Source organism: Muntiacus reevesi, chromosome 1 (genome assembly GCF_963930625.1).
Source record: "Muntiacus reevesi chromosome 1, mMunRee1.1, whole genome shotgun sequence".
Taxonomy (NCBI): Eukaryota; Metazoa; Chordata; class Mammalia; order Artiodactyla; family Cervidae; genus Muntiacus; species Muntiacus reevesi.
The window spans coordinates 118,188,371-118,215,554 of record NC_089249.1 but is presented as its reverse complement, the minus strand read 5'-3'; the positions used below and the strand labels follow the sequence as shown (position 1 = coordinate 118,215,554).

The 27,184-nt window shown below is 34.4% G+C and overlaps 1 protein-coding gene across 1 annotated transcript; it reads left to right on the top strand.

Annotated features, from left to right (window-relative positions):
- The first annotated feature begins 1,095 nt into the window (after positions 1 to 1,095).
- LOC136163564 (calcium-activated chloride channel regulator 1-like) lies at positions 1,096 to 27,184 on the top strand. The gene is made up of 15 exons (XM_065927970.1): positions 1,096 to 1,225; positions 2,923 to 3,103; positions 4,125 to 4,265; positions 4,459 to 4,606; positions 5,376 to 5,484; positions 8,879 to 9,059; positions 11,536 to 11,763; positions 12,554 to 12,778; positions 16,474 to 16,651; positions 18,292 to 18,392; positions 18,750 to 18,974; positions 19,113 to 19,383; positions 19,977 to 20,147; positions 20,679 to 20,921; positions 25,637 to 27,184. The coding sequence occupies exons 2-15, from the start codon at positions 2,945 to 2,947 to the stop codon at positions 25,975 to 25,977; spliced, it is 2,721 nt and encodes a 906-aa protein (XP_065784042.1). The 5' UTR covers positions 1,096 to 1,225; positions 2,923 to 2,944; the 3' UTR covers positions 25,978 to 27,184.

Here is a 27,184-nt window from a genome sequence, read left to right as displayed (position 1 = left end):
CTTTGGAAAAGAATATTGGTTACCCCATTTCAAAGAAAACTGTTTGGATTTCAATAACCACATCCACTTATTAACGGACTGTGAGAGAGCTGCCAAGGGACTACTTCGTGGCCAGACTTCTTGTATCTGGGAATTCTGCTTATTAGAAAACTTGATCAAATGGACTATTTTTCCTCAATCTTATTTTATAAGATTTTATACTTCTTGAAATCGCTTTCCAATTTATTTGTGTTATAATCAATGATTTAAGCACAATCTCTAATTATCAGCTAGAAGTTCCATTTTCAGGATGTTTAGCACACATTTATATAAGAAAGGAACCATATACTATTGCTCTTCTGTAAAAGAACAACTGTTGTGGACTCAAATGTTAATTCCTACTTGACCTGTCCCCAATATTAGCTTACCATTAGAACCCCTACATAAAATCCTAGAAGAAGCAGAGAATTACAGATATATAAAATGAATTTATAAATAAGCATCACTGTACTTTATTAGAACATTTTATTGTTACTATTACTGCAGCTAACAAATTAATGGATGTAGGTATTAATGTCCAAAAGCATACTTCTCACTCTTGGTGGGACATTTTCTTTTCTCAGTCTCCCACTGAGCCAAACTGTTTTCTGCATTGTTTAACCCACTGTTGATAATCTTGATTGTATTGTTCTTATCAACCATATGGAAATGTTATCTATCTTAATGCATTAGAAAAACTGCTGGAGAGACCTTTCCTTATTCTTATGCTCTTCAGTCTAAACAATGCTGAGGCTGAATGTTGGGGAAAGTAATAGAAGTAGTCTTGTTCAGACTTCAGAGGCAATGATAGGCCTTTGAACAGAGACCCCGAAAGGAGTTACACAACAAGCTGCTAATCAGCCGAAATGGTGAAAGCAGTTCTTGGGAACAAACAGGTAAGGAAGGGAATAAGTCATAAGGAATGGAATGAGTCACGAAGTTTCCTGAGCCTTGAGAATCTGGCCAGCTCCCAGGGATCAGTGAACATTCTGAGACTTATGACTAGAGATGCCAGCATTTAGCTTATTAGTCAGAATTGTATATTTACATGATGATTATCAGCTTGTGATTTGACAATAAAAGCAGGACTCCTTTGGACGGCACCTTGAAGTCTCACATGTGGGTGGACACACTGCCTGGACCTCTCAATTGAGGACTCCAGAGTGCTATTCCAGGGTCTTCCAGCATTGCCTGAATCTGGATGTAGGTATGTCCCCAGTTTGGTGATGTATATATTTGTTTTTTGCTATACTACTTGTGGATCTTCCAACTGGCACTCCAAACTGGATAACTAGATGTAGAAGCTTTTCTAATTTGGTGATGTATGTGTGTATACACACACACACACACACACACACACATATTTCTTGTGGTGATGTATATGTGTGTGTGTGTTAGTCGCTTGGTCATGTCTGACTCTGCAATCCCATGGACTGGAGCCTGCCAGGCTCCATGAAATTCTCTAGGCAAGTATACTGGAGTGAGTTGCCTTTCCCTTCTCCAGACCAGGAATCGAACCCAGGTCTCATGCATTGCAGGCATTTTCTTTACCATCTGAGCCACCAGGGAAGCCCCCTGGTGATGTACTTATGTATCTATAATTATCTCTATATTACTTGTCCTCATACTGTAACTTATTACTAACATAATAACCTTCCTTATTTCTTGCTTATTTAAGAGTAGAATGGTTATTTTACTGGTCAGTCCTCTGAACCTGAAACTGAAAGTGTTTCAGCAGATCATAAATCTTTTGGCAGAACAGAGATACAAACGGCTATGTATAAAATAAATAAGCTACAAGGGTATATATATGCATATATAATTATCTCTATGTTACTTGTCCTCATACTGTTACTACTAACATAATAACCTACCTTATTTCTTGCTTAAAGTGTAGAGTGGTTATTTGACTGGTCAGTCCTCTGGGCCTGAAAATGAAAATGTTTCAGTAGACCATAAATCTTTCAGCAGAACAGAGGTACAAACTACTATGTATAAAATAAATAAGCTACAAGGATATATTGTACAACAAAGGGAATGTAGAAAATATTTTATAAACATAAATGTAATATAATCTTTAAAAATTATGAATCACTATGCTGTATACCTGAAGCTTACATAATATTGTACATCAACTATAACTCACATGACTGCTAAATGACCAAAGCAAGGGTCAGGTTTAGATTCATCTGACTCTGAAGCCAGCTCACAATGCTATGTGTACAACTATTTCCAGATAAGGAATATTGGCAGATTTGTGTTCAATCCAAAAAAGAAATCTAATTGAAGCATATTAAGTTTTCAAGTTATATGAAGACTTATAAAGTATTCAGTGCTATTTGAAAACTGAACTACACAAATAGTCATCACAGAAGGTAACTAAAAAACCCATTTCCCCCTTGACCCACAGCTATTCCCAACCACTGTGCTTATATGAATCCCATCTAAAGGAAAAATAGAAATCCTAATTCACTGCCATTCATACTCTAGTTCATTTATTCATTTTTGTTTTGTTTTTTAAATATGTCTTTTTCATGTTATTTTCATTTCAAAATGGTGCTTTTCATTTCAGTTCCTTATCCTTCCACAGAGCACTTTTCTGTAAACAGATCCCAAGACAGGAAAATGTCTAATACTATTTGATGGTGATGACAATAAAGATAATGAATGACCACTATGATAAGGATGATGACTACACAAACAGTAATCCATAGATGTTCAGCATAGTTCCCATTAGGGACTTAGCAATTAAGTTAATTGCTACTTAACAATTAAAGAACTCTTTACAATAAGATAAGGGAGTTCATAGAGGTATTTCAGTAACATATTTATGCAAACATTTGGGCCTAGAGTCATATCCCTGAGTTAACAGATCCATAAATTCTCTCCTTACATTTCCAATAGGTTTATTGTAGCATGTGCAAAAATGGTGCTCAGTCTGAACGTTATTCTGTTCCTAACTTTGCATCTCCTGCCTGGAATGAAAAGTTCAATGGTAAATTTGATTAACAATGGGTATGATGGCATTGTCATTGCAATTAACCCCAGTGTGCCAGAAGATGAAAAACTCATTGAAAACATAAAGGTAAGATAAAAATGTATTCATTTATTTTTATTTCATTAAGTATTTTCAACTCATGTTGCTTAGTTATAAACATTCACACAGAGTTATAACTTTCCAAAACTGCTTTGACAATACTCATCATTTATATGGCGTGTATCTAAACTGTCAAGATTAATATCTGCTTAGTGTAAATATTATGTATCATATATTAGTAGCATTAGTCAGTCCCTAATGAACTATAAAAGTCAAAGTACTAATGTTTTTTCAACACATTAAGCTAGAATAAAGACCTTCAAGCTACTGCAGAATGATTTTCAAGTTTTATGTTTATGAAGTTGACTTTTATAAGGTTTAAATAACTAACCTACACTTAAACCCTCTCTAGAGCTTATTATCTTATACATTTTTTCAATTTTTTTCATTCTTCATATTTGTTCGACTCTGAAAATTTTGAAATTCTTAGATTATTAATTACCTTTGTATAAATTGAGAGAAGTTAAGTGATTTGTATAGTCATATAATAAGTAGCAAAACCAGAATTTGAAGCCAATAAGCTATGTATTTTTAGAAAACTACTGCTTGGTAAAACTTTGCATTTTATGAGCATATTCCATATGAGAAGATAACTCAAAATGAATCTAGCAAAATAGTTTTTTCAATTAACAGCAATCTAAAATCTACCAAACTTCAAACTTTCAGCCCAATTTTAAGCATCTCTGTTCAGTTCAATAAGCAACTTGCTAACAGACTCCGAGTCTAAATCACCTTTATAGCTCACCTAACACCCTCACCCTCAGCTCCAACCCATCATGCTGATGCAGATATGGATAGGTAAAAACTAAAGAATTAATTTCTTAGTATATAAAAATGAGAGTCTACAGACTAGAGAGATACAGTAAAATATAATCTATTTTTCAGTTAGTCTTTGACAAAATATTTGGGGAAGGGTGTTATTGTTTGTATGTATACCCTCAAGTTCATTGTGAAATTGTTACTACAAGGTAATTACAAATAAATTGTTACTACAATTTAATTTTGTCAGGAAATGGTAACTGAAGCTTCTACTTACCTGTTTCATGCCACCAAACGAAGAGTTTATTTCAGGAATGTGAGAATTTTAATTCCAATGACCTGGAAATCAAAATCTGAGTACTTCATACCAAAACAAGAATCATATGATCAGGTAGGGGATTTTATTTAGCTCCTAAACTATTTCTTTCTCCCTGTGATTTTTAAAAATTAATACTCACAATTTTTGAGTAATTACTAATGACTACTATTTAAATTAGCAATTTTGCTAGTCTTATTTTAGATGAAAAATTCCTTGTTTCTACTGTTCTTGGAGTCTGTTTTGGTTTGTTTGTTCTGCTTTTTAGGCAGATGTCATAGTTGCTAACCCTTATCTAATATATGGAGATGATCCCTATACACTTCAATATGGAAGGTGTGGAGAAAAAGGAAAATATATACATTTTACTCCAAACTTCCTGTTGACTAATAATTTCCGCATCTATGGGTCCCGAGGTAGGGTTGTCTATTTTATACTCCTATTTTTATTTCCACTGTAAACAAATGTAGCATTGTGATTAATGATATTTTTTAAATTTTTAAAGGAAAAAATACCTTTGTTTGGAAATTTACTGGTTATGTTCAACTAATTATATTTCTTTTTTTATGTGTGTTTAATAATAAATTTAATTTTAAAAAGCCATTTATTGATACCAACCCATTTAAATGTCTTTGGGCTAATGAAATTTGTTAATTTCTAGATTTCCTTGACTGAATTAGACTGATGATGTGAGGAAAGGAGACTTAAAATATAAGGAGATTGGATTTAAATACAGGACTCCCCACTATCCAAAAGAAGTGTTCCTATGCAACCTTTCATAAGTCAAAATGGTATACAGCAAGAAGCAATTACCTGAGGACACATCTTGCTAACAGATGTACAAAATATGTCAAGATATAGCACAGATGCTCACAGACAGAGTTCAAATCTACAGGGTTTGATACTGAGATGCTAAGCACAGAGAAGCAGCTTGATGATACCGCTCTTGCTGCTCTGTTTGTGTGCTGTTGTAAAACTGATGGCTGCAAAACAAATGCAGAATACTATTTTAGCCTTTGGCCTTTTTTCATAAAAGCAAAAATCCTCTTTGAATTTCTTTCCACTAGGGAAAACAGGTACTAAGATGGGTTCTTTATAAAAGTGAAGTGGTTTAAATGAACTTTCAAAAAGCAGGGATACCTATAATGTAAATGCAAACTTATAAATGGCAATATTCTCTCATAGGCAGAGTATTTGTCCATGAGTGGGCCCATCTCCGCTGGGGAATATTCGATGAGTATAATATGGACCGGCCATTCTATATTGCCAGAAAGAACACTATTGAAGCAACAAGGTATCATCCTATTGAACAAATCTGTTTTCAAATTTTTTCATTTATGACTTTTAAATTTTCTATACTAGGCCAACAAAGGTTATTTCAGTGGCTGAGTGCTTGCCCAATTAATTGTAAAATCCAACCTGCTGCACTATAAATATGTCAAACAACTTCTGTGTATTACACTTTGGAATAAAGATCAACCAAAATTTGGGAATAATTCCATTATTCATGGAGTCGTATTAAATAGCTGAGGAAAGAAGAGAAGTGAAAAGCAAGGGAGAAAGGGAAAGATATACCCAACTGAATGCAGAGTTCCAGGAAATAGCAAGGAGAGCTAAGAAGGCCTTCTTCAATGAACAATGCAAAGAAGTAGAAGAAAACAATAGAGTGGGAAAGACTAGAGATCTCTGCAAGAAAACTAGAGATATCAAGGGACTTTTTCATGCAAGGATGGGCACGATAAACAACAGAAATGGTAATTGACCTAACAGAGGCAGACAAGATTAAGAAGTGGCAAGAATACAGAGAATAACTATACAAAAAAAATATCTTAATGACTGGGATAACCACAATGATGTGGCCACTCACCATGAAACAGACATTCTGGAGTGTGAAGTCAAGTGGGCCTTATAAAGTATCACTATGAACAAAGCCACAGGAGGTGATGGAATTCCAGCTGAGCTATTTCAAATCCTAAAGGATGACGCAGTCAAAGTGTTGCACTCAATATGTCAGCAAATTTGGAAAATTCAGCAGTGGCCACAGGACTGGGAAAAGTCAGTTTTCATTCCAGTTCCAAAGAAGGGCAGTGCCAAAGAATGTTCAAACTACTATACAATTGCACTCATTTCACATACTAGTAAGGTTATGCTCAAAATCCTTCAAGCTAGGCTTCAGGAGGATGTGAACCAAGAACTTCCAGATGTACAAGCTGAATTTAGAAAAGGCAGAGGAAACAGAGATCAAATTGCCAACATTCGGTGGATCTTAGAGAAAGTATGGCAATTCCAGAAAAATATCACCTTCTGTTTCATTGACTATGCTAAAGGCTTTGACTGTGTGGATCACAACAAACTGTGGCATATTCTTAAAGAGATGAGATCATCAGAGCACCTTACCTGGTTCCTGAGCAACCTATATGTTGATTAAGAAGCAACAGTTAGAATCTGACATGGAACAACTGACTGGTTCAAAGGTGGAAAAGGAGTAAATCAAGGCTGTACTTCTATGCAGAGTACATCATGCAAAATGTCAGGCTGGATGTATCACAAGCTGAAATCAAGATTTTCAGAAGAAATATCAGCAACCTCAGAAACACAGATGGTATAACTCTAATGGCAGGAAACAAAGAGGAACTAAATAATCTCTTGATAAGAGTGAAAGAGGAAAAAAGCTGGCTTAAAACCCAACATTCAAAAAAACAAGATCGTGGTATCTGGTTTCATCACTTCATGGCAAATAGATGGGGAAAAAGTGAAAACAGAGGCAATATTTACTTTCTTGGGCTCCAAAAGCATTGTGGACAGTGACTGCAGTCATGAAATTAAAAGATGTTTGTTCCTTGGAAGAAGATCTACGACAAATCTAGGTAGCATATTAAAAAGCAGAGACATTACTTTGCCAACAAAGGTTTGTATAGTCAAAGTTATTGTTTTTCCAATAGTCATGTGTGGATGTGAAAGTTGGACCATAATAAAGATGCCGAAGAATTGATGTTTTCCAATTGTGGTGCTGGAGAAAATTTTTAAGAGTCCCTTGGACAGCAAGAAGATCCAACCAGTCAATCCTAAAGGAAATCAGTCATGAATATTCATTGGAAGGACTGATGCTGAAGCTCCAATACTTTGGCCATCTGATGTGAAGAGTCAACTCACTGGAAAAGACCCAGATGCTGGGAAAGATTGAGGGCAGGAGGAGAAGGGGGTGACAGAGGATGAGATAGTTGGGTGGCATCACCAACTCAATGGACATGAATTTGAGCAATCTCTGGGATATGGTGGAGGACAGGTAAGTCTAGCGTGCTGCAGCCCATGGGGTCACAAAGAGTTGAACCTGACTTAGCAACTGAACAACAACAAATTATCAGAAGAAAAAAGTTGTAACCTAAACCTTAAGATCTGAGAATTAGAGTTCAACTTCCTACCCAATCTTTCATTCCATTTGATTCATAGCTTTTCAATGTGAATCTGTTTCATTGAAATTAACTAAACTGTTACAACTTCCTGTTAAATATATTTCATTTTTCATTTAATCTTGAGCTTAAAGAAAAGAAGTACTTTTCATAAGAATAAGTGAGAAAACTTATTTTTTTATTTATTTTTTAAATTTTATTTTGTTAGTTGGAGGCAAATTACTTCACAACATTTCAGTGGGTTTTGTCATACATTGACATGAATCAGCCATAGAGTTACACGTTTTCCCCATCCCAATCCCCCCTCCCACCTCCCTCTCCACCCGACTCCTCTGGGTCCTCCCAGTGCACGAGGCCCGAGCACTTGTCTCATGCATCTCACCTGGGCTAGTGATCACTAGCCAGGAGAAAACTTATTTTTTAAGGAAAAGATTGGGCAGATTCAGATAGGTCCTATTTTGAATAGATGAGATATTTAAATTAAAACTATCTGGCACATGGAGTAGTTAATGAATATGAAAGAACAATTGAAATGAGTGTAATAGGAAATAAGTCTTTAGGACAAAAATTAGAAAAAAGAGGTGTGGTAGAAAAATGCCTTTGTGTTTGCTTTATGGGTACCAAGCCACCTAGAATCTTTCACAGACTAGGCTTTCAATCCAGGACACTTAATAATCTCACCTCTTCCTATGCAACTCCTCCCAGCACCACCTCCCGTGACAATGCTTGTTCATCCTTTAAGGCTCAGTTTAAATGCTTCTTCCATAAATGTCTTTCCTCTCCATCGACTTGGGGTTATATATCCTTGAGACTGTTCCCAAAGCAATGTGCATGGGCTTCTCTCACATACAAATATACATAATATTTGTATTTATATATTTGTATATGTAAACACTTACATAGCAATATACATGTGTGTCTAAAAGTATATACGTAGCATACATAAGAAATTTAAGAGAATAAGAATAATGTTGAATCTTCCTTACCCATTAGGGAACAACTCCTCTGTGTCTCTTAACTCCATTTCCACATGCCTGTAAGGAATTACCATCTTTAGCTCAAGGTCACAAGCAACAACTATTAATAAATACAAACTAACATCATTGTTCTTGTTGAAACTGATGATAAATGGGTAGGACGCTGTGCCTACTTTCGTCAAAATGTAATGCTAGTACATGGTCTATAGGGAATGATAAGGGAATGATTTTAGGATTTTAATATTTATTCATAGTTTCTCTGGCCTTCATGTATAAATGTAATCTAATTCTTTCACCATAGATGTTCAACTCATATTACTGGTACTAATGTGGTTTTCAAGAAATGCCAGGGAGGCAGCTGTGTAACAAGGCCATGCAGACGTGACTCACAGACAGGGCTATATGAAGCAAAATGTACATTCATCCCAGAAAAATCCCAGACTGCAAAGGAGTCCATCATGTTTATGCAAAGTCTCCATTCTGTAAGTACCTTCTTTTTCTGGTCTCACAAAGGAAGCCTTCGGGAAAAATTAATCAGGGAAGCTGAATTTTCTATATCAATAGAAATAAGGAAAGTTACTAAGACAGTTAATTAACAGCTATTTTATTCAGTCCTGTGTATCCAGCCCTGTCAGTGTGTATCTGGAATTATTCCACCCTTTCTCACTATTCTGTTTTGTTTTGTTTTTCCTTCAGAGTTAGAACTGTATCCTTCTCATTCATTTCAGTTCAGTTCAGTTCAGTTCAGTTCAGTTCAGTTCAGTCGCTCAGTCGTGTCCGACTCTTTGCGACCCCATGAATCGCAGCACGCCAGGCCAGGCCTCCCTGTCCATCACCAACTCCCAGAGTTTACCCAAACTCATGTCCATTGAGTTGGTGATGCCATCCAACCATCTCATCCTCTGTCGCCCTCTTCTCCTCCTGCCCCCAATCCCTCCCAGCATCAGGGCTTTTTCCAACGAGTCAACTTCTCATGAGGTAGCCAAAGTACTGGAGTTTCAGCTTCAACATCAGTCCTCCCAATGAACACCCAGGACTGATCTTCTTTAGGATGGACTGGTTGGATCTCCTTGCAGTCTAAGGGACTCTCAAGAGTCGTCTCCAACACCATAGTTCAAAACAATCTATTTTTCAGTGCTCAGCTTTCTTTATAGTCCAACTCTTTTAAATCCTCCTCATTAGCATCACAGAATTTCTTATAACATTGCTTTCCTCAATTGACTTCCATATATTTGTGTCTAGAACTGAAACTTTACTTTTAATTTTTCTTCTAAGTGTTATTCATACTACTTTTCCAAAGTAATTCATTCAGTAGCTTTGGAAAGTACTGACAGTCTCTGTTTTCCATAACCGCCACACTGAAGTACACTAAGTTTTGCAAAGTGATATTGTGAAAACATAAATGGCTCTGTCTCTACAGAACAACAAAAGCAGAATGGTTCACAATCACCAATCTGACCAATTAAAAAATAACAACACAATAATTCAAGTTCTGAAGCTAATGTTTGACTTGAAATATCTGGTTAAATGTATGAAGTTCAGAAGAGAAGAACAGGTGCCTTGGAGTTAGACAGAGCTGATATAAAAATCCAGTCTGTCATTTTAAAGCTGTATCATTAAGAGCAAACTGCTAAATCTAAGATTTAATTCTCTAGCTTTTTAAGTGGAAATTATAATATTCACTTTACAGTGTTACTGTGGTTAGTTTTATAAGAACTAATATAAATAAAGTATGATCACAGTACTTAGCATAAGGTGAGTACAAAATAATCTTAAAATTTTTCATTTTTTAAATTTATAAAATATTTGGATAATAAGGAATTGTCTCTTTCTCTGGGTAAATTCAACTTAATTAATTTAAGCATACTATAGTTACTTAATGAAAGTTTCCAAACACATAAAAAAGACTTTTAAATATGAAACCTATGAAGTTATCAGAAAAAATGAATCAAAATAAAGCATGCTACCTCTAGGTTTAAAAGGAGCAAGTTTTCATGAATAAAATTACTAGTAACATAGACTTCTAAGGGTAGGAGTTTGTAAAGGCCAATTATTTCCAATAAGATTTAAAATTGTGAAATCTAGGGCATTAATAATGAAAAACTTGAGTAAAAATGTAGACTTTATATTTTTTTCCTAAAACTCCTAAAGAAATCCAATGAAATATTTAAGTATAAATTGTTTTCCAGCCTAACAAATCTCCCTCCTGGGAGTATTTGAAGTGTGATTCTAGATCTTTCATTGTAATCTGTTGCCTCTGGATCCACAAAGGTAGCCAAAGAATTGAGCATCCAAATAGATATCAGATAACATAACACAAGAGGATAATTCTAAAATATACTGTCTGCACCAAACTGTAAATTCCAAAGCATTTGCCTATGAGGAGATAACTCATGCTGCCTACCTGGAAAATAAATAACAATGAAGAAAGAAAACCATGTAATTGAAATATGTAGCACAACTAACTATGTAAGATATGGCTCAGAGATAAATTCTGTACTTTAACTATATATCTTGTGTGTAATAATATTCCCTTCTAATTATTGTAACATAAACTAAATATACTGCATAGCATCTATACCCAAGGCATAAGCTCAGAGCCAGGAGAAATATGCTCTGAAATAATGAATATTCAAGTCCATTATATTCTTCCTTGAAATTTCATTACTCCCACTACTTAAGCAGTTGTGTCAGCCATCATCATCCTCCAGTGTTATGATCTACCTATACCTAAAAGAATCACCAAATGACTTTCCAGTGCATACTGACAGTTTTACTTTGCTTTTTCTCCACTCAAGTATGCAAAATGGATGTGAGAATGTTAGATTATGAAATAATTTTTACTTGTCAGGAGATAAAATCTGTGGAGGACATATAAGACAGCCAACTATATGTTTGGAAAGGAAGGTAATGCTTCATCAGTTACCTATTATTGTCTTTCAATTGATTTTTTTCCAGGTGACTGAATTTTGTACAGAAGAAACACACAATACAGAAGCTCCAAACCTACAAAACAAGATGTGCAATGGCAAAAGTACATGGGATGTAATCATGAACTCTGTTGACTTTCAGAATACATCTCCCATGACAGAAATGAATCCACCAATTCATCCTACATTTTCATTGCTCATGTCCAAACAGCGGGTAGTCTGTTTGGTACTTGATAAATCTGGAAGCATGGCCTCAGTAAGACATTTATTTGTTAGCTCTCCTAATTAAGATATTTAAGCTAATAGAAATACAATTTAATCTTAGATTCAGTTCTACTAAGCTAACTAAAAAAATTTTTATTATTCTAACATTTTAGTACTATGATTTTATGTGGACAAGCACTAGAAGATAATATACTAAAAGAAAATAAATGTTAAAGTTATTGTATCATGGATGATGTCTATTCTTTAACTTTTAGTTCTAACAAACAGGAAATAACACAACTGAACAAAGAGAAAAGACAAAACTCACTCATAATTCCACCACTGAGCATGTCATTCCTGGTTTTTTTTTTTTTCTGTTCATGTATTTGTCTTTCCTCCTCAAAAATGTGATATTGTACACAATTTTTTATAATGATTTTTCTACTTACTGTACCTTAAATACTCCCCAAGGAACAAAATGATTCCATGACACAATTTTTAATGACTGTATCATATACACATAATAAAATTTACTCAGCTTCCCATTACTGGATATTTTTGTGATTTTCAACTTCTTATCAAAAATTATATTGCAAAAAACATTTTTGTGTGCATCTTAAAATTATTTCCTTATTGTTAAAAAAGAAGGTATAAATTTTTAAAGACTTTTCCAAGTAAGGCATGATGAATTTTGTTTTTCATTAATATTCTTTTTAATATAATGAAGCCAAACTCTAAAGTACAGTAATCAATTGTTATCATGATCTCTGACCCATAAACTTTGTCTTTCACCAAAGATTGGAGGAAACTCAAGAATTGTTCAGACATCTTTTTTCTTACAGGAAGACCGTCTCTTTCGAATGAATCAAGCAGCAGAACTTTACTTGATTCAAATTATTGAAAAGGGATCTTTAGTTGGGATGGTTACATTTGACAATGCTGCTGAAATCCAAAATCATCTAACAAGAATAACTGATGATAATGCTTACCAAAAGATCACTGCAAATCTGCCTCAAAAAGCTAATGGTGGAACTTCAATTTGTAGGGGGCTCAAAGCAGGATTCCAGGTAAGATAAAAATGCTTTTCTAAATATCATTCACATTTATTGTTCCTTTTAATTTTGTCCAGCTCTCTTGGAACAAGTGTCATGAGCTTAGAGGTCTCTCATTGAAATAATTTTAGAAGAATTTCTATTGTCCGTACTCCTGAAAAACTGAGTTACACTGAGGAGTGATTAAAGGGAAGAAAAATTCTGTGAGCACATAATCATCATGATTTTACTGAGAAGCTCCTCTTTTCTTTAGCATTACATAGTCTGAATCACTATGAGGGAAAAATAATGCTGTTAAAGAGATTGTAGAAGAGAGAGATTACTAACATTTTTATATTATGGATAAAGAAAATCTCAGTTCATCAAATTAAATTGACATTAAAAATCACAAAAATAGAGGTAGTTCCTCAAACATAGTACCAAACTCAAGATACATGGGTAGAAGTTTATTGAAATAAAAACTGTGAAATCAAAAGTTGCAAGCAACTTTTGAGCACTATATTCAACTGCATCCAGTACTCATCTGAATTTCTTCCAACATAAGACAGCCCTGTTTCAGTTTATTTATATTCTTTCAGTCACAAAAACAGAAAACTCTGTCCTTCCCTTCATTGATTCTCTCATTGCCTCAGCTAAAAAGTGGGGACTGTTACTCTTATTGGGCCACTAGTTAATGTCATCTCCTGGCTTTCCTCGTGATGTATATTTGCTGTAAAGAATATTGGTTTAAGAAAACACACAAGTTCCAGACCCAGACAAACCTGAGATTGTGGCTCTATTATTCACCAGTAAAAGGACCTTGGATGAGTTATTCAACTCAGAAAATCTGTTTCTTCAATTAATGAAATAGTTGTTGTTCAGTTGCTAAGTCATGTCCAACTCTTTGCAATCCCATGGACTACAGAACACCAGGCTCCTCTGTCCTCACTATCTCCAAGAGTTTGCTCAAACTCATGTCCATTGAGTCATGATGTTATCTAACCATCTCATCCTCTGCCACCCTTTTCTCCTCCTGCCCTCAATTTTTCCTAGCATCAGGGTCTTCTCCAATGAGTTGGCTCTTTGCATCAGTCCTTCCAATGAATATCCAGGGTTGGATTTCCTTTAGGATTGACTGGTTTGATCTCCCTGCTGTGCAAGAGACTCTCAAGAGTCTTCTCTAGCACCACAATTCGAAAGCATCAATTCTTTGGCATTCAGCCTTCTTCACGGTCTAAGTTTCACATTCGTACATGACTACTGGAAAAACCATAGCTTTGTGTATAATGGAAGCACTTCGTTGTATGCCCAAGACGAACATGATATTTTAAATGAGCTGTGCTTCAATAAAAAAAGATAGAACCAAAAAAAAACCATAGCTTTGTCAGCAAAGTGATGTTTCTGCTTTTTAATACATTGTCTAGGTTTGTCATAGCTTTCCTTCCAAGGAGCAACCATCTTTTAATTTCATGACTGCAGTCAACGTCTGCAGTGATTTTGGAGCCCAAGAAAGAAAATCTGTCACTGTTTCCACTTTTTCCCCTTCTATTTTTTATGAAGTGATGACACCTGAGGTCATGATCCTCAGACAACCACTCTGCCTTCTTGCATTTCTTTTTCTTTGGGGGAAAAAGAAATAATAGTACTTATATCATTTAATTTGTGAGAACTATGTCAGACAAATAATTGCTCCCCTAATGTTCATAGCAGCATCATTTAAAATAGCCAAGATATAGAAGCAAATCAAGTGTTCATCAAGAGATGAATGAATAAAGAAGATGTAGTGCACGTAGGGCTTCCCTGGTGGCTCAGACAGTAAAGAATCCACCTGCAAAGCAGGAGTCCTGGGTTGGGAAGATCCCATGGAGGAGGGCGTTGCAACCCACTCCAGTACTCTTGCCTGGAGAATCCCCATGGACAGAGGAGCCTGGCGGGCTACAGTCCATGCGGTTGCAAAGAGCTGGTCACGACTGCGTGACTAACCACAGCACAGCACAGTGTGTAGGTATGTATATATACATATATACAATGGAATATTACTCAGCAAAAAAAAGGAGATTCTGTCATTTTCAACAGTGTGGCTGGACCTACAGGGTATTGCTCTTAGTAAATAAGTCAGACAGAGAAAGACAAAAACTGTGTTATATATTATATGCTGAATCTAAAAAATAACACAAACAACTGTATATAACAAAACAGACTCACGGATATAGAGAACAATCTAGTGGTAATCAGCGGGGAGAAGTGAGGGGAGGCTGCAATATAAGAATACTGTACTAAGAAATATAAACTACTATGTATAAAATAAATAAGCAACAAGGATACATTGTACAGCACAGGGAAACATAGTCATTATTTTGTAATGACTTTAGAATATAATTGACAAAATAGAAAATTTGTATGTTGTACACCTGAAACTAATATAATATTGTAAATCAACTATATTTCAATAAAAATATTAAACAAGTACTCAAGAAAGGATTGCTATTAAAAATCATAATTCTTACATATGTTTATTCAATTCTAAAATATGAGAGTACTATATTTTGGGAAGGTGTTATACTGTTAGCACACATTGATTCATATATGTTTTTCTTAATATGCTTTGATATATTTCTTACAACATTTTGACCAGACTCTATTGCTGAAGAGATTGTATCATATCATCGATACATTCAAACAAGTAAAAACTTCTTAATTATTTATATAATGAAACATGTTTTTTACAGAATCATAACAAAATGTCTGAATTTATTAAGCACATATTACATTAGTGCCTACGTTAAATGCTTTACATTCATAATTTTACTTTATTGTTACCATTAATATTTAGTCAGGCACTATTACCATGCCCATTTTGCACACAAAAACTGATTTTCAGAGTAATTAAATATCTTTCTCAAGATCATATAGTCAGTAATTGGCAAATCCATGATTCAAAACCTGATCTTTCTTACCCCGAAGTTCAAAAAAGTAATCATTACACTGAGTTATTTATTGGGCTTCCCTGATAGTTTAGTTGGTAAAGAATACAAGCTATTTATAGAACCCTACTATAAATATAAATTATATTTATATACATAAATGACAGACTAAACACTAGCTATTCTACTTAATAAATGGCAGAGCTAGAATTTATTCTCAATTTGTCTGAGTAAATTGTCTTAGTCACTACTAGTAAAAAATCAGGAAAATACCCCTCCAAATTATAATACTTGATAAATTCATGAGCTCTTCATGACACATCCATTTTTTTTCCAGGAAATTTTGAGATTCTTCAATTATCAACTAGCTTTTATGAATTAAAAAGCACAAGTCACATCATTTAACTTTGCACACTGGCCTTCAGTCAAAGCTTTACAAATGTCTAGTATGTAAACTTCCAAAACTGTCTGGGTCATCTGCCTTCATTCCAAGTACCTCCTGAGATAATAATAATAGCTAACATTCACTGAGTATTTACTGTGAGTTAGACAGGGTTCTAAGTATTTTATTTTTTCTCTCTTGGGTGGTTTGTGTATATGTGAAAGCACTGTTAACACTCTGCCTTTGGAAACCTACATGACCATTGTACATTGCACTCATTTTCAAACCAACTCAACCGGGAATGACAATACAAAGTTTCCCTTTGCCTACTCTGAAGCATAGTGACTTCTCCAAGACCAAAGAAAAAGTTTATTCTTAGTTTATTTAGATATGATCTAATTAATAATCTGGATTTTCACTATCAGGCAATTATCCACAGTAACCAGAGTACTTCTGGTTCTGAAATCATACTATTAACTGATGGAGAAGATAATGAAATAAAGTTATGCTTTGAGGATGTAAAACAAAGTGGTGCGATCATCCACACCATTGCTCTGGGACCTTCTGCTGCCAAAGAACTAGAGACACTGTCAAATATGACAGGTAAACCTTTGAAATAGAATTTGAATACATACATTTTCAGTTTCTCTCATTCCAGGGGCTCTTTCCCCTTAAACTACAAACTGTTCAAAATTTTTCTGTCCTAAAATATTCATCTTTGTCCTTTCCTTGTCCTCATCCTTCAAATTAATGTCTTTCCTCTCCCTACTCCCACTTCTCTCTATTTCTACCTATACTAGCTTCTTTTAACATTAGTCAACATTTTCTGTCTTCATTCATTTCTCATCACTTTTACCACTACCATCAAGATGAACCTTCTTTCTCCATGGTTACTAAGGACTTACTCAAGTGCAGTTCCAAAATCCTTGCTCAGTATCTTACCTGCTTAATCTTATAGTAGAGATTCAGATAGCACTATTTCATTGAGGAAAAAATGTAAGACCTAGAGAGTACAAATTATTTGCCCAAGGCTATAGTCAGAGACCTGAATACCAAATCTTGCTCTCTGTAATCCATTCTTTTCCAGCTTCTGACACCTAAATTATCTCCCTCTTAACTCCTGTATCATTTATTATCTGCATTTAATCAATTTTAATTTGTTCTAAACTGTCATTCTCTAATTGTTTTTGTATATCTTAGATATAACCAGAAAATAAGCAGCTAGTTTAAAAAATATCTTTAATTTTCATAACATTATTTAGAGATTACATCAGCTTTACTAATGTGACAAGCACTTAAATCTAAAGATTAAAAATTTTTTTTGGCCAGTTTTTCCTTTGTTCTAATATATTTTGAGCAAGGTTTACTTATTGTAGCATTACATCTAAGATACTGATATACTAAAAGTTCCTAAGGTCTGGGAAATTAATCTTTTGTAAGTTTAAAAAGAAATTTTAAAATGTATTTTATAGTATATTGATAAGAGCATAATAGCAAATGATTTTCTCACTTAAAATTAGTATCATATGGAATATTCAGTCAGTTCAGTCTCTCAGTCGTGTCTGACTCTTTGCTACCCCATGGACTGAAGCACACCAGGCTTCTCTGTCCATCACCAACTCCTGGAGCTTCCTCAAATTCATGTCCATTGAGTTAGTGATGTCATCCAACTATCTCATCCTCTGTCATCCCCTTCTCCTCCTGCCTTCAGTATGGAATATTATGCAGTCATACAAAAGAACAAAAATATTATTTGCAGCAACATGGATGGACCCAGAGATTGTCAAACTGAGTGAAGTAAGTTAGAGAAAGACAAATATCATATGATATCACTTATAAATGGAATCTAAAAAACTAGTACAAATGAACTTATTTACAAAACAAAAATTGAGTAATATATGTAGAAAACAAACTTATGGTTATGGTTACCAGGGGCAAAAGGAGTAGGGGAGGGATAAACTGGGAGATCGGGATTGATATATAAACTCTACTATATGTGTGTGTGTGTGTGTGTGTGTGTGTGTGTGTGTGTGTGTAGACCTACTGTATAGCACAGGGAACTCTCTACTCAATATTCTGTAATGATCTATATGGAAAAAGAATCTAAAAAAGAATGGATATATGTATTTGTATAACTGATTTACTTTGCTGTATACCTGAACTAACACACTGTGAATTACTATACTCCAATAAAATTTTTTTAATAAAATAAGATTATAAAAGTAAACAAAATTCCATTTTAGGAGGATATCGTTTTTTTGCCAATAAAGACATAAATGGCCTTACTAATGCTTTCAGTAGAATTTCATCTAGAAGTGGAAGCATCACTCAGCAGGCTATTCAGGTTGGTATTTTTTAAAAATTCTTTGCCTTTTCACACTTGTAACAAATTTTTATTATCCTAAATAGTAATTTCTTTCTCTAATAAATAACGTATCTGCCTGAAAACATTTTGGGTGTCCAGAAAACATCGTTATTGAATTTGCTTTATGTAATATTTACAGACACTTTTTCTTTTGATTCTTCTATTTTTATCAATATAAATGCCTTTTATTTGCAAAATTCTTCAAAATAATTTAGCTATTTTAATTGAAATCTTAAAAGTACATTTAGAATTACTCTTAACTGACTAAACTTTGAAATGTTATAACTGGAATAACAAATCAGTTTCATGTGATTGTTGTTTATATTTGTGTAACAGTTGGAAAGCAAAGCCTTGAAAATTACAGGAAGGAAAAGAGTAAATGGCACAGTGCCCATAGACAGTACAATTGGAAATGACACTTTCTTTGTTGTCACATGGACAATACAAAAGCCAGAAATTGTTCTCCAAGATCCAAAAGGAAAGAAATATAAAACCTCGGATTTCAAAGAAGATAAGTTAAATATTCGGTCTGCTCGTCTGCGAATACCCGGTATTGCAGAGGTAAAAATATTTTTTATTTTCTCCATGCTTTATCAACCAATTTTAAGGAGAAAAAATGAAAATAACATCTCACATGGGAGTAGGAAAATATTACAAAAACTCTAAAATAGTTGTTTTTTTTTTTTTTTAAATTTTTAGACAGGTACTTGGACTTACAGCCTTCTAAATAATCATGCCAGCTCTCAAATGCTAACAGTGACAGTGACCACTCGAGCAAGAAGTCCTACTACACCCCCAGTAATTGCAACAGCTCACATGAGTCAAAATACAGCACATTACCCTAGCCCAATGATTGTTTATGCACAAGTCAGTCAAGGGTTTTTGCCTGTACTGGGAATCAGCGTAATAGCCATCATAGAAACTGAAGATGGACATCAAGTAACATTGGAACTCTGGGACAATGGTGCAGGTAATAAGAATCTGCATCGACTTCCACTGAACTTAAAATCCTACTACAGTCACATGCCTCAGAAGTCATTATTTCCTATATATGCTAATGAAACATATTTTAAGTGAATTTAATTTAATTTTAATGTTTTTAAAGTTTTTTAACTTTTTACTTAGTTACCTTGTCTAGGTGTAGACACGAGTACATTTATCTTCCTTGAATTTATAAGTAATTTTATTTTTTCCATGTAAAATAAAAAAATAATTTTTATTTTTTCCTAGAGTACAATAATTTTTTATTTTCATTAGTGTCAGTGTTTTGCATATCTTTTTCCAGTATAGTTATATTTTCCTTTTTTGTTAGGATTCTCTTATGAAATAATAATAGCTAATATTAACTGAATGCTTACTATGAATTAGACTTTTTCAAAGTCAAAGTTTGGCAAGCTGTCAACCCAAGCTTCGAATTCAAGTAGTCTGATTCGAGGGTTCATATATTTTAAAAAACTGTGCTATACTATCTCACAAAAGAACTTCCATCACTAAGGCTCATGAATAGCTGATATTGTCATATTTTATTTTGTTGTGTGTCTAATATAACATTTCAATATCAAGGTGCTGATACTGTCAAGAATGATGGCATCTACTCAAGATATTTTACAGATTACTATGGAAATGGTAGATACAGTTTAAAAGTACATGCGTGGGCAAGAAACAACATGGCTAGGCTAAATTTAAGACAACAACAGAACAAAGCTCTGTATGTTCCAGGCTATGTTGAAAATGGTAAGTGGCATTAAAATAGAAATGTGTCATTTATTTAGGTAAATTAATGTGGCGAGCATTCAAAATAAAAGGTACCGTGGAAAACCTAACTATATAGTTAAATAATCATCTCTTTGTTTCAAAACCATATTTATGATAAGGGAACTAGCATAGGACTATACTTACAACATGCTTTGTTTACATCTCCCTGAGTTCATTTCATTTATAGTGAAAAAAATTTACTGTGGCAAGCACTTTGCTAGATGTTGGAGCTACAAAAATAAGTAAGGCACTATCTTTGTCCTTGGAGAATTTAGAACCAAGAAGTAAGACAGATAAGTTAAATGATAGGACTAACACTTCATAATGTCTCTCCATCAATTTTGAAATGACACCAATAAAATAAGCTTTTTTTTTTTTTTTTCACTAAAAGCTGCTACTTTTTCAATGGCTGCTATCAATCAACATTAACTATCTACAGCTGCAAATGAGATTACAAGATAAGAAAAGATATCACAATGTGAAACGTTACAAAATTGCTTTTTTTGGTAGGTAAAATTATACTGAACCCACCGAGACCTGAAGTCAAAGATGACCTGGCAAAAGTCAAAATAGAAGACTTTAGCAGACTAACTTCTGGAGGGTCATTCACTGTATCAGGAGCTCCTCCTCCTCCTGGCAATCACCCTTCTGTGCTCCCACCCAGTAAAATTACAGATCTTGAGGCTAAGTTCAAAGAAGATTATATTCAACTTTCATGGACAGCCCCTGGCAATGTCCTAGATAAAGGAAAAGGTAAGTTTGATATTACATTTTAAAATATTACATACATTGGCTTTCATTTGCTAAAAATTTTCTAATGCCCCAGTTATAAATAACATGCATAGATGGTCTACTATGGGTCATCTATTTATGTATGTGAAAACTTAAGCCTGAAGAGATAATGAACTGCCCCAAATTACTTCTATATTTAATAAATTAGTAGTTAAACTCACTCTCATCAGATTGTGTTGTGCCAAACTGCCTCTCAAAATATGAACCATCTTAGAAATTACTTTAAGAAGACTGATTAACAGCTTTCTGTTGCATTCCTTTCTCCCTAACAGGGGAAATTTTTTCTACATATAACTGCACTTGAACAATTTCATTCATTCATTGACCTTTTTTTAAATTTTCAAATGTTGTTAGGTTCATAAGAAATAATCCCTATTGTCAACAGTTAGTTAGGTGGAAAAGACACTTTCTGCAAATAGATAATTTTATAGAATATGATGAGATACGACATTGGATAGCCACTTCTAGTTGAGAGTTAAGATCACAAGGTATAACTTAAAGGGATTTTCAGGGAAGACTATTACTGACCTAAGTCTTGAAGAATGAGAGAAGTTAGCAAAGTTAAGTGAAGATGTCCTGGAGAGAGAGGGAGAGAGAGGATAATAGGCAGAGATTTAGCTATGAAGTTTGAATTAAAGTTCAAGGACAAATTATCTTATTCATTCAAGTTCAGTTCAGTCACTCAGTCATGTCCGACTCTTTGTGACCCCCATAGACTGCAGCACACCAGGCCTCCCTGTCCATCACCAACTCCCAGAGCTTATTCAAACTCATGTCCATCAAGTTGGTGATGCCATCCAACCATCTCCCCTTCTCCTCCCACCTTCAATCTTTCCCAGCATCAAGATCTTTTCCAATGAGTCAGTTCTTCACATCAGGTGGCCAAAGTACTAGAGTTTCAGCTTCAGCATCAGTCCTTCCAATGAACACCCAGGACAGATCTCCTTTAGGATTGACTGGTTTGATCTCCTTGCAGTCAAAGGGACTCTCAAGAGTCTTCTCCAACACCACAGTTCAAAAGCATCAATTTTCCAGTGCTCAGCTTTCTTTATAATCCAACTCTCACATCCATACATGACTACTGCAACTTTCTCATAATAAATTGCCCACATTCTTAAAAGTTTAAATCACTTTTAGCTTTGCTTTAAATTTAACTGAATTAAATAAGGTTTATTGAATGCCTATCATATTCCAGTGTTTTGCTAGACTAGCAGATTCTCATAGGGTAAAGCCAATCTTGCTATTTTCCCTTTAAGGTGGTAAAATGAAAGCAAAATGCATATCAACAGACAATATCTCAGAGGTTGTTAGTGTTGAAAAGTCACTTTAAATGCTCTTTCCCTTGTGTTATAATACATCCCTTACTATAGGCTCTCTCAAAAGAAACAGTGCTTCTTAATCTTTCATTTCCTATGTAGCTATATATCTCTTTATCATTATCATACAACGAAAAAAATCATTGTAAGGTCAAAAGAAACATAAAATACCTACGAAGAGCTCCTTGTACTTCAATGCTAAGACTCTTATCATGACAGCTTCTGAAATACACTTGACTATTAAAAATATAGTGAAAATAAAAAATACTGCCACTTAGAAATCCATAAGTGAAATTATCTGACTAAATGTTTAATTCTAAAATTGAATTCAGTTAAGACCAAGTCTTTAGATCAAGACTGAATTCATAATAAATGTCCCTTATGCTGATTATAGAAACTAAAAGATGGAAGAAATTATTTCATACATACATTGAGGAAGAAAGAACTGCACTGTGTTTAACCTCAAATACCTAAAACAGGTGGGATCTGATCTCCCTCTCTCCTGGTAACAAATAGGAAGATGTAGTTCTATCAGATTTTACCCCTAGGCATTACAAAAGGAGGTAGTAACAGTATCAAAAAATAAATAATTATCTGTATAATTTTAAGTGAAAAACTTAAGTTTGAAAGTGAAAGTGAAGTCGCTAAGTTGTGTCCGACTCTTTGTGACCCCATGGACTGCAGCCTACCAGGCTCCTCTATCCGTGGGATTTTCCAGGCAAGAGTATTGGAGTGGGTTTCCATTTCCTTCTCCAGAGGATCTTCCTGACCAGGGATCAAAACCGGGTCTCCCACACTGTAGGTAGAAGCTTTACCATCTGAGCCACCAGGGATCTGTGATAAACTTAAGTTTACTGTGACCCAATTTCCATCCCAGTCATATATGCAAATCAGACTAGATGACCTAGAAATACTAAAACATGTAGATATAATTTTAATATTTTATGATCCACTAATTTAGTCATTTTGGGCATCAACTGAATAACTGTTTTTGGCCAAAAAGTAGTATTTTTATTAAAGTATAATTGACCTACAATACTATGTTAGTTCCTGGTATATAATATAGTGATTTGATATATCTATACAATACAAAATGATCACCACTTTAAGTTTAGTTACCATCTATTAACATACAAAGTTACTATAGTATTATTGACTATACTCTCCATTCCATACATTTCATCCCCATGATTCATTTATTTTGTAACTGGAAGTTTGTACCTTTTAATCTGCCTCAACTATTTCACTCATTTCCCCTACTCACCTCCCATTTAGCAAATGCTTATTTGTTCTCTGTATCTATGAGTCTATTTCTATTTTGTTACATTTGTTCATTTGTTTTGTTTTTTAGATTCCACATATAAGTGAAATTATATGGTATTCATCTTCGCTATCTGACTTAATTCCCTTAGCAATACACTCTGGGTCCATTCACGTCACAAAACACAAGATTTCATTCTTTTTATGACTGAGTAATATTCTGTTACAGGTTTGTTTGTACACACACCACATCTTCTTTATCCATTCACATATCAGTGGATACTTAGGTTGTTCTATATCTTGGCTATTGTAAATAATACCGCAATGAACATAATAGTGCATATATCTTTTTGAATTAGTGTTTTTGTTTTCTTCAGAAAAATATTCAGAAGCAGAATTGCTGAACTATATGATTGCTCTATTTTTGATTTTAATAACATCCATACTGTTTTCCATAGTGGCTGCACCAATTTACATTCCCACCAACAGGATGAGAGGGTTCCCTTTTTCCCCACATTCTCGCCACACTTGTTATTTGTTGTCTTTTTAATAATGTATGTTCTGACAGGTGTGAGGTAGTTTTAATCTGCATCTCCCTGATGATTGCTAAGACTGAACACCTTTTCATGTCTGTTGGGGCCTAGAAGTAATTAAGGATGTCAAATACATGCCAAACACAGTACCAGGTACTCTAGTTCATACAAAAGGAGTATAAAACATATTTTTGTCCTAAAGAATAATATATTCAAATTGGAAAGATAAACTGAACCTCTATAAAATTGGAAAACTAAATTCCATGCAATAAAAGTTCAGGGAAGAGAGTTACCAAGGGATAAAATACATGCCCAAGACTTCATTAAGAAACTGGACCACCTGTTGGGTGGGCCTTGAAGAATAAGTACAATTTGCATAGATAGGGAGAGGGAGGCACATTCCAGGGGTTCATGTCGGGGAGAAAAGGAACCAAATAATATGATCAAAGTCAAGAAAGCAAAATATCACTATGAAATATTTAAATTAAAATAAGGGATGGATGGATAGTTAGATGGCTAGATCCGCAGAAATTAAATGCAGAGAGGATGTGAAGAGTAATGGAGTAGATAAGTTTCATAGGACCTATTTATTAAAAGACCTGAATGTTAAGGGATAGGGCCTGAATTTAAAAGAAAACAATAAATTTAAGCTACTCACCACATACTTAAAACATATTCAATATTTCACGAAAAAATAGTCTTCACTGAAAAAAAAAGATATTTTATGTTTTATTGTTCATGGCATTTCATAATGTTAAAATATATTTATCTATTGCTCCTGTAGATTTCTAAAAGCATTTTGAATGAAACATTTGTCAGCATCTTTCTTTCCTTTCTTGATAAAATAACAATAATAATAGTTAATATTTCAAACATTTATTAAGTTCCAGACATTGTGCTAAACACTTTACATGTATTATTATACATTATATTATATAAAGTTCATATATAAAATTCCATAAATATTTGTTGAATTGAATGACTGATTCTCTTTTTTACAGATAAGAAAACTAAGGTAAGAAAGATTAATTAATTTTTTCTTTGTTACAGCTAGAAAGTAGAACTAAGGTGCAAATTAAAGTCTGCCTAGCTCCTAAACATGTTTAATTTTTAGTGCACATCCTAAATTCTCTGCCTTCTTTTGCTCTTTGTCTTTTTCCCTGGCTCCCACTCTACTTATCTGCTCTCTTACTCATACATCCTAGTACTCCCTTTCTCAACTTAATGAAAAATAATACAGACAAAGGGTATTGAATGTTACTGAATGTCATTACTATACTCAAACTTTATTGTGTTCCTTGTTCTAAATCAAAAGTAGACTCATTTATTCATATTTCTATTTTTAAATCTAGATTCCTTTTTTAGTAATATACAATTCTGAATTAAATTCTTTGTGATTAGATAACTAGATAAAAAACTGTTCATTTGTGTGTTCTTAAAGAAGATGGAATAACCAGACAAAAAAAACAGTGTGCATTCCTGATGGACCACTAAATATAAACTGATGTGATAGCAATAAGGCATGCTAGTGATCCTAACATACATGAAATATCTATTTATTTTCCAGCTAACAGCTACGTTATAAGAATAAGTAAGAGTTTCATGGATCTCCAAGAAGATTTTGACAATGCGACTTTACTGAATACTTCTAATCTAATACCTAAGGTGGCCGGCTCAAAAGAAAATTTTGAATTTAAGCCAGAACATTTTAGAATAGAAAATGGCACCAAATTCTATATTGCAGTCCGAGCCATCAATGAAGCCAATCTCATCTCAGAGGTTTCTCACATTGTACAAGCAATCAAATTTATTCCTCTACCAGAAGACAGTGTCCATGCTCTGGGTACCAAGATTTCTGAAATCACTCTGGCAATCTTTGGATTACCAATGATTTTCTCTATATTTTAAACTAGGAATTGTGTCAGCACTGATAACCAATGTTATACATAGTTGGTACACATTTATTTAGGATTTAATTTGCTATTTTCTTGTTGTTCAGTTGCTAAATTGTGTCCAACTCTTTGCGACCCCAGGACTACAGCATGCCAGGTTTCCCTGTTCATCACCAACTCCCAGAGCTTGCTCAAATTCATGTTCATTTGAGTCAGTAATGCTATCTAACTATTTCATCCTCTGCTGTCCTCTTCTCCTTTTACCTTCAATCTTTCCCAGCATTAGGATCTTTTCCAATGAGTCGGCTCTTGGCATCAGGTGGCCAAAATATTAGAGTTTTCAGCAACAGTTCTTCAAATGAATATCCAGGGTTGATTTTCTTTAGGATTGACTGGTTTGATCTTGCAGTCCAAGGGACACTCTAGAGTCTTCTCCAGCACCACAGTTCAAAAGAATCTGTTCTTTGGTACTCAGCCTTCTTTATAGTCCAACGTTCGCATCTATGCATGACTACTGGAAAAACCGTAGCTTTGACTAGATGAAGCTTTGTTGGCAAAGTGATGTCTCTGCTTTTTAATACACTGTCTAGGTTTGTCATAGCTTTCTTTCCAAGGAGAAAAGGTCTGTTAATTTCATGACTGCAGTCACAATAGGCAATGATTTTGGAATCCAAGAAAGAAAATCTGCCACTGTTTCCACTTTTCCCCCATCTATTTGTCACAAAGTGATGGAACCAGATGCCATGATCTTAATTTTTTGAATGTTGAATTTCAAGCCAGTTTCAAGCTCCCTTTCCTCCTTCACCTGCATCAAGAGGATCTTGAGTTCCTCTTCATTTTCTGCCACCAGGGTGGTATCACCTACATATCTGAGGTTGTTGATATTTCTCCCCAAATCTTGATTCCAGCTTGTGTCATACAGCCTGGCATTTCACATGATTTAGTCTGCAAAGAAGTTAAATAAGCAGAGTGTCAGTATACAGCCTTGTCATACTACTTTTCCAATTTTGAAACAGTCAGTTGTTCCATGTTCAGTTCCAACTGTTGCTTCTTGACCAACATACAGGTTTCTCAGCACACAGGTAACGTGCTCTGGAATTCCCATCTCTTTAAGAATATGCCATAGTTTGTTGTGATCCACACAGTCAAAGCCTTTAAGATAGTCAATGAAGCAAAAATAAATACTTTTCTGGAATTCCCTTGCTTTCTCTATGATCCAGCAA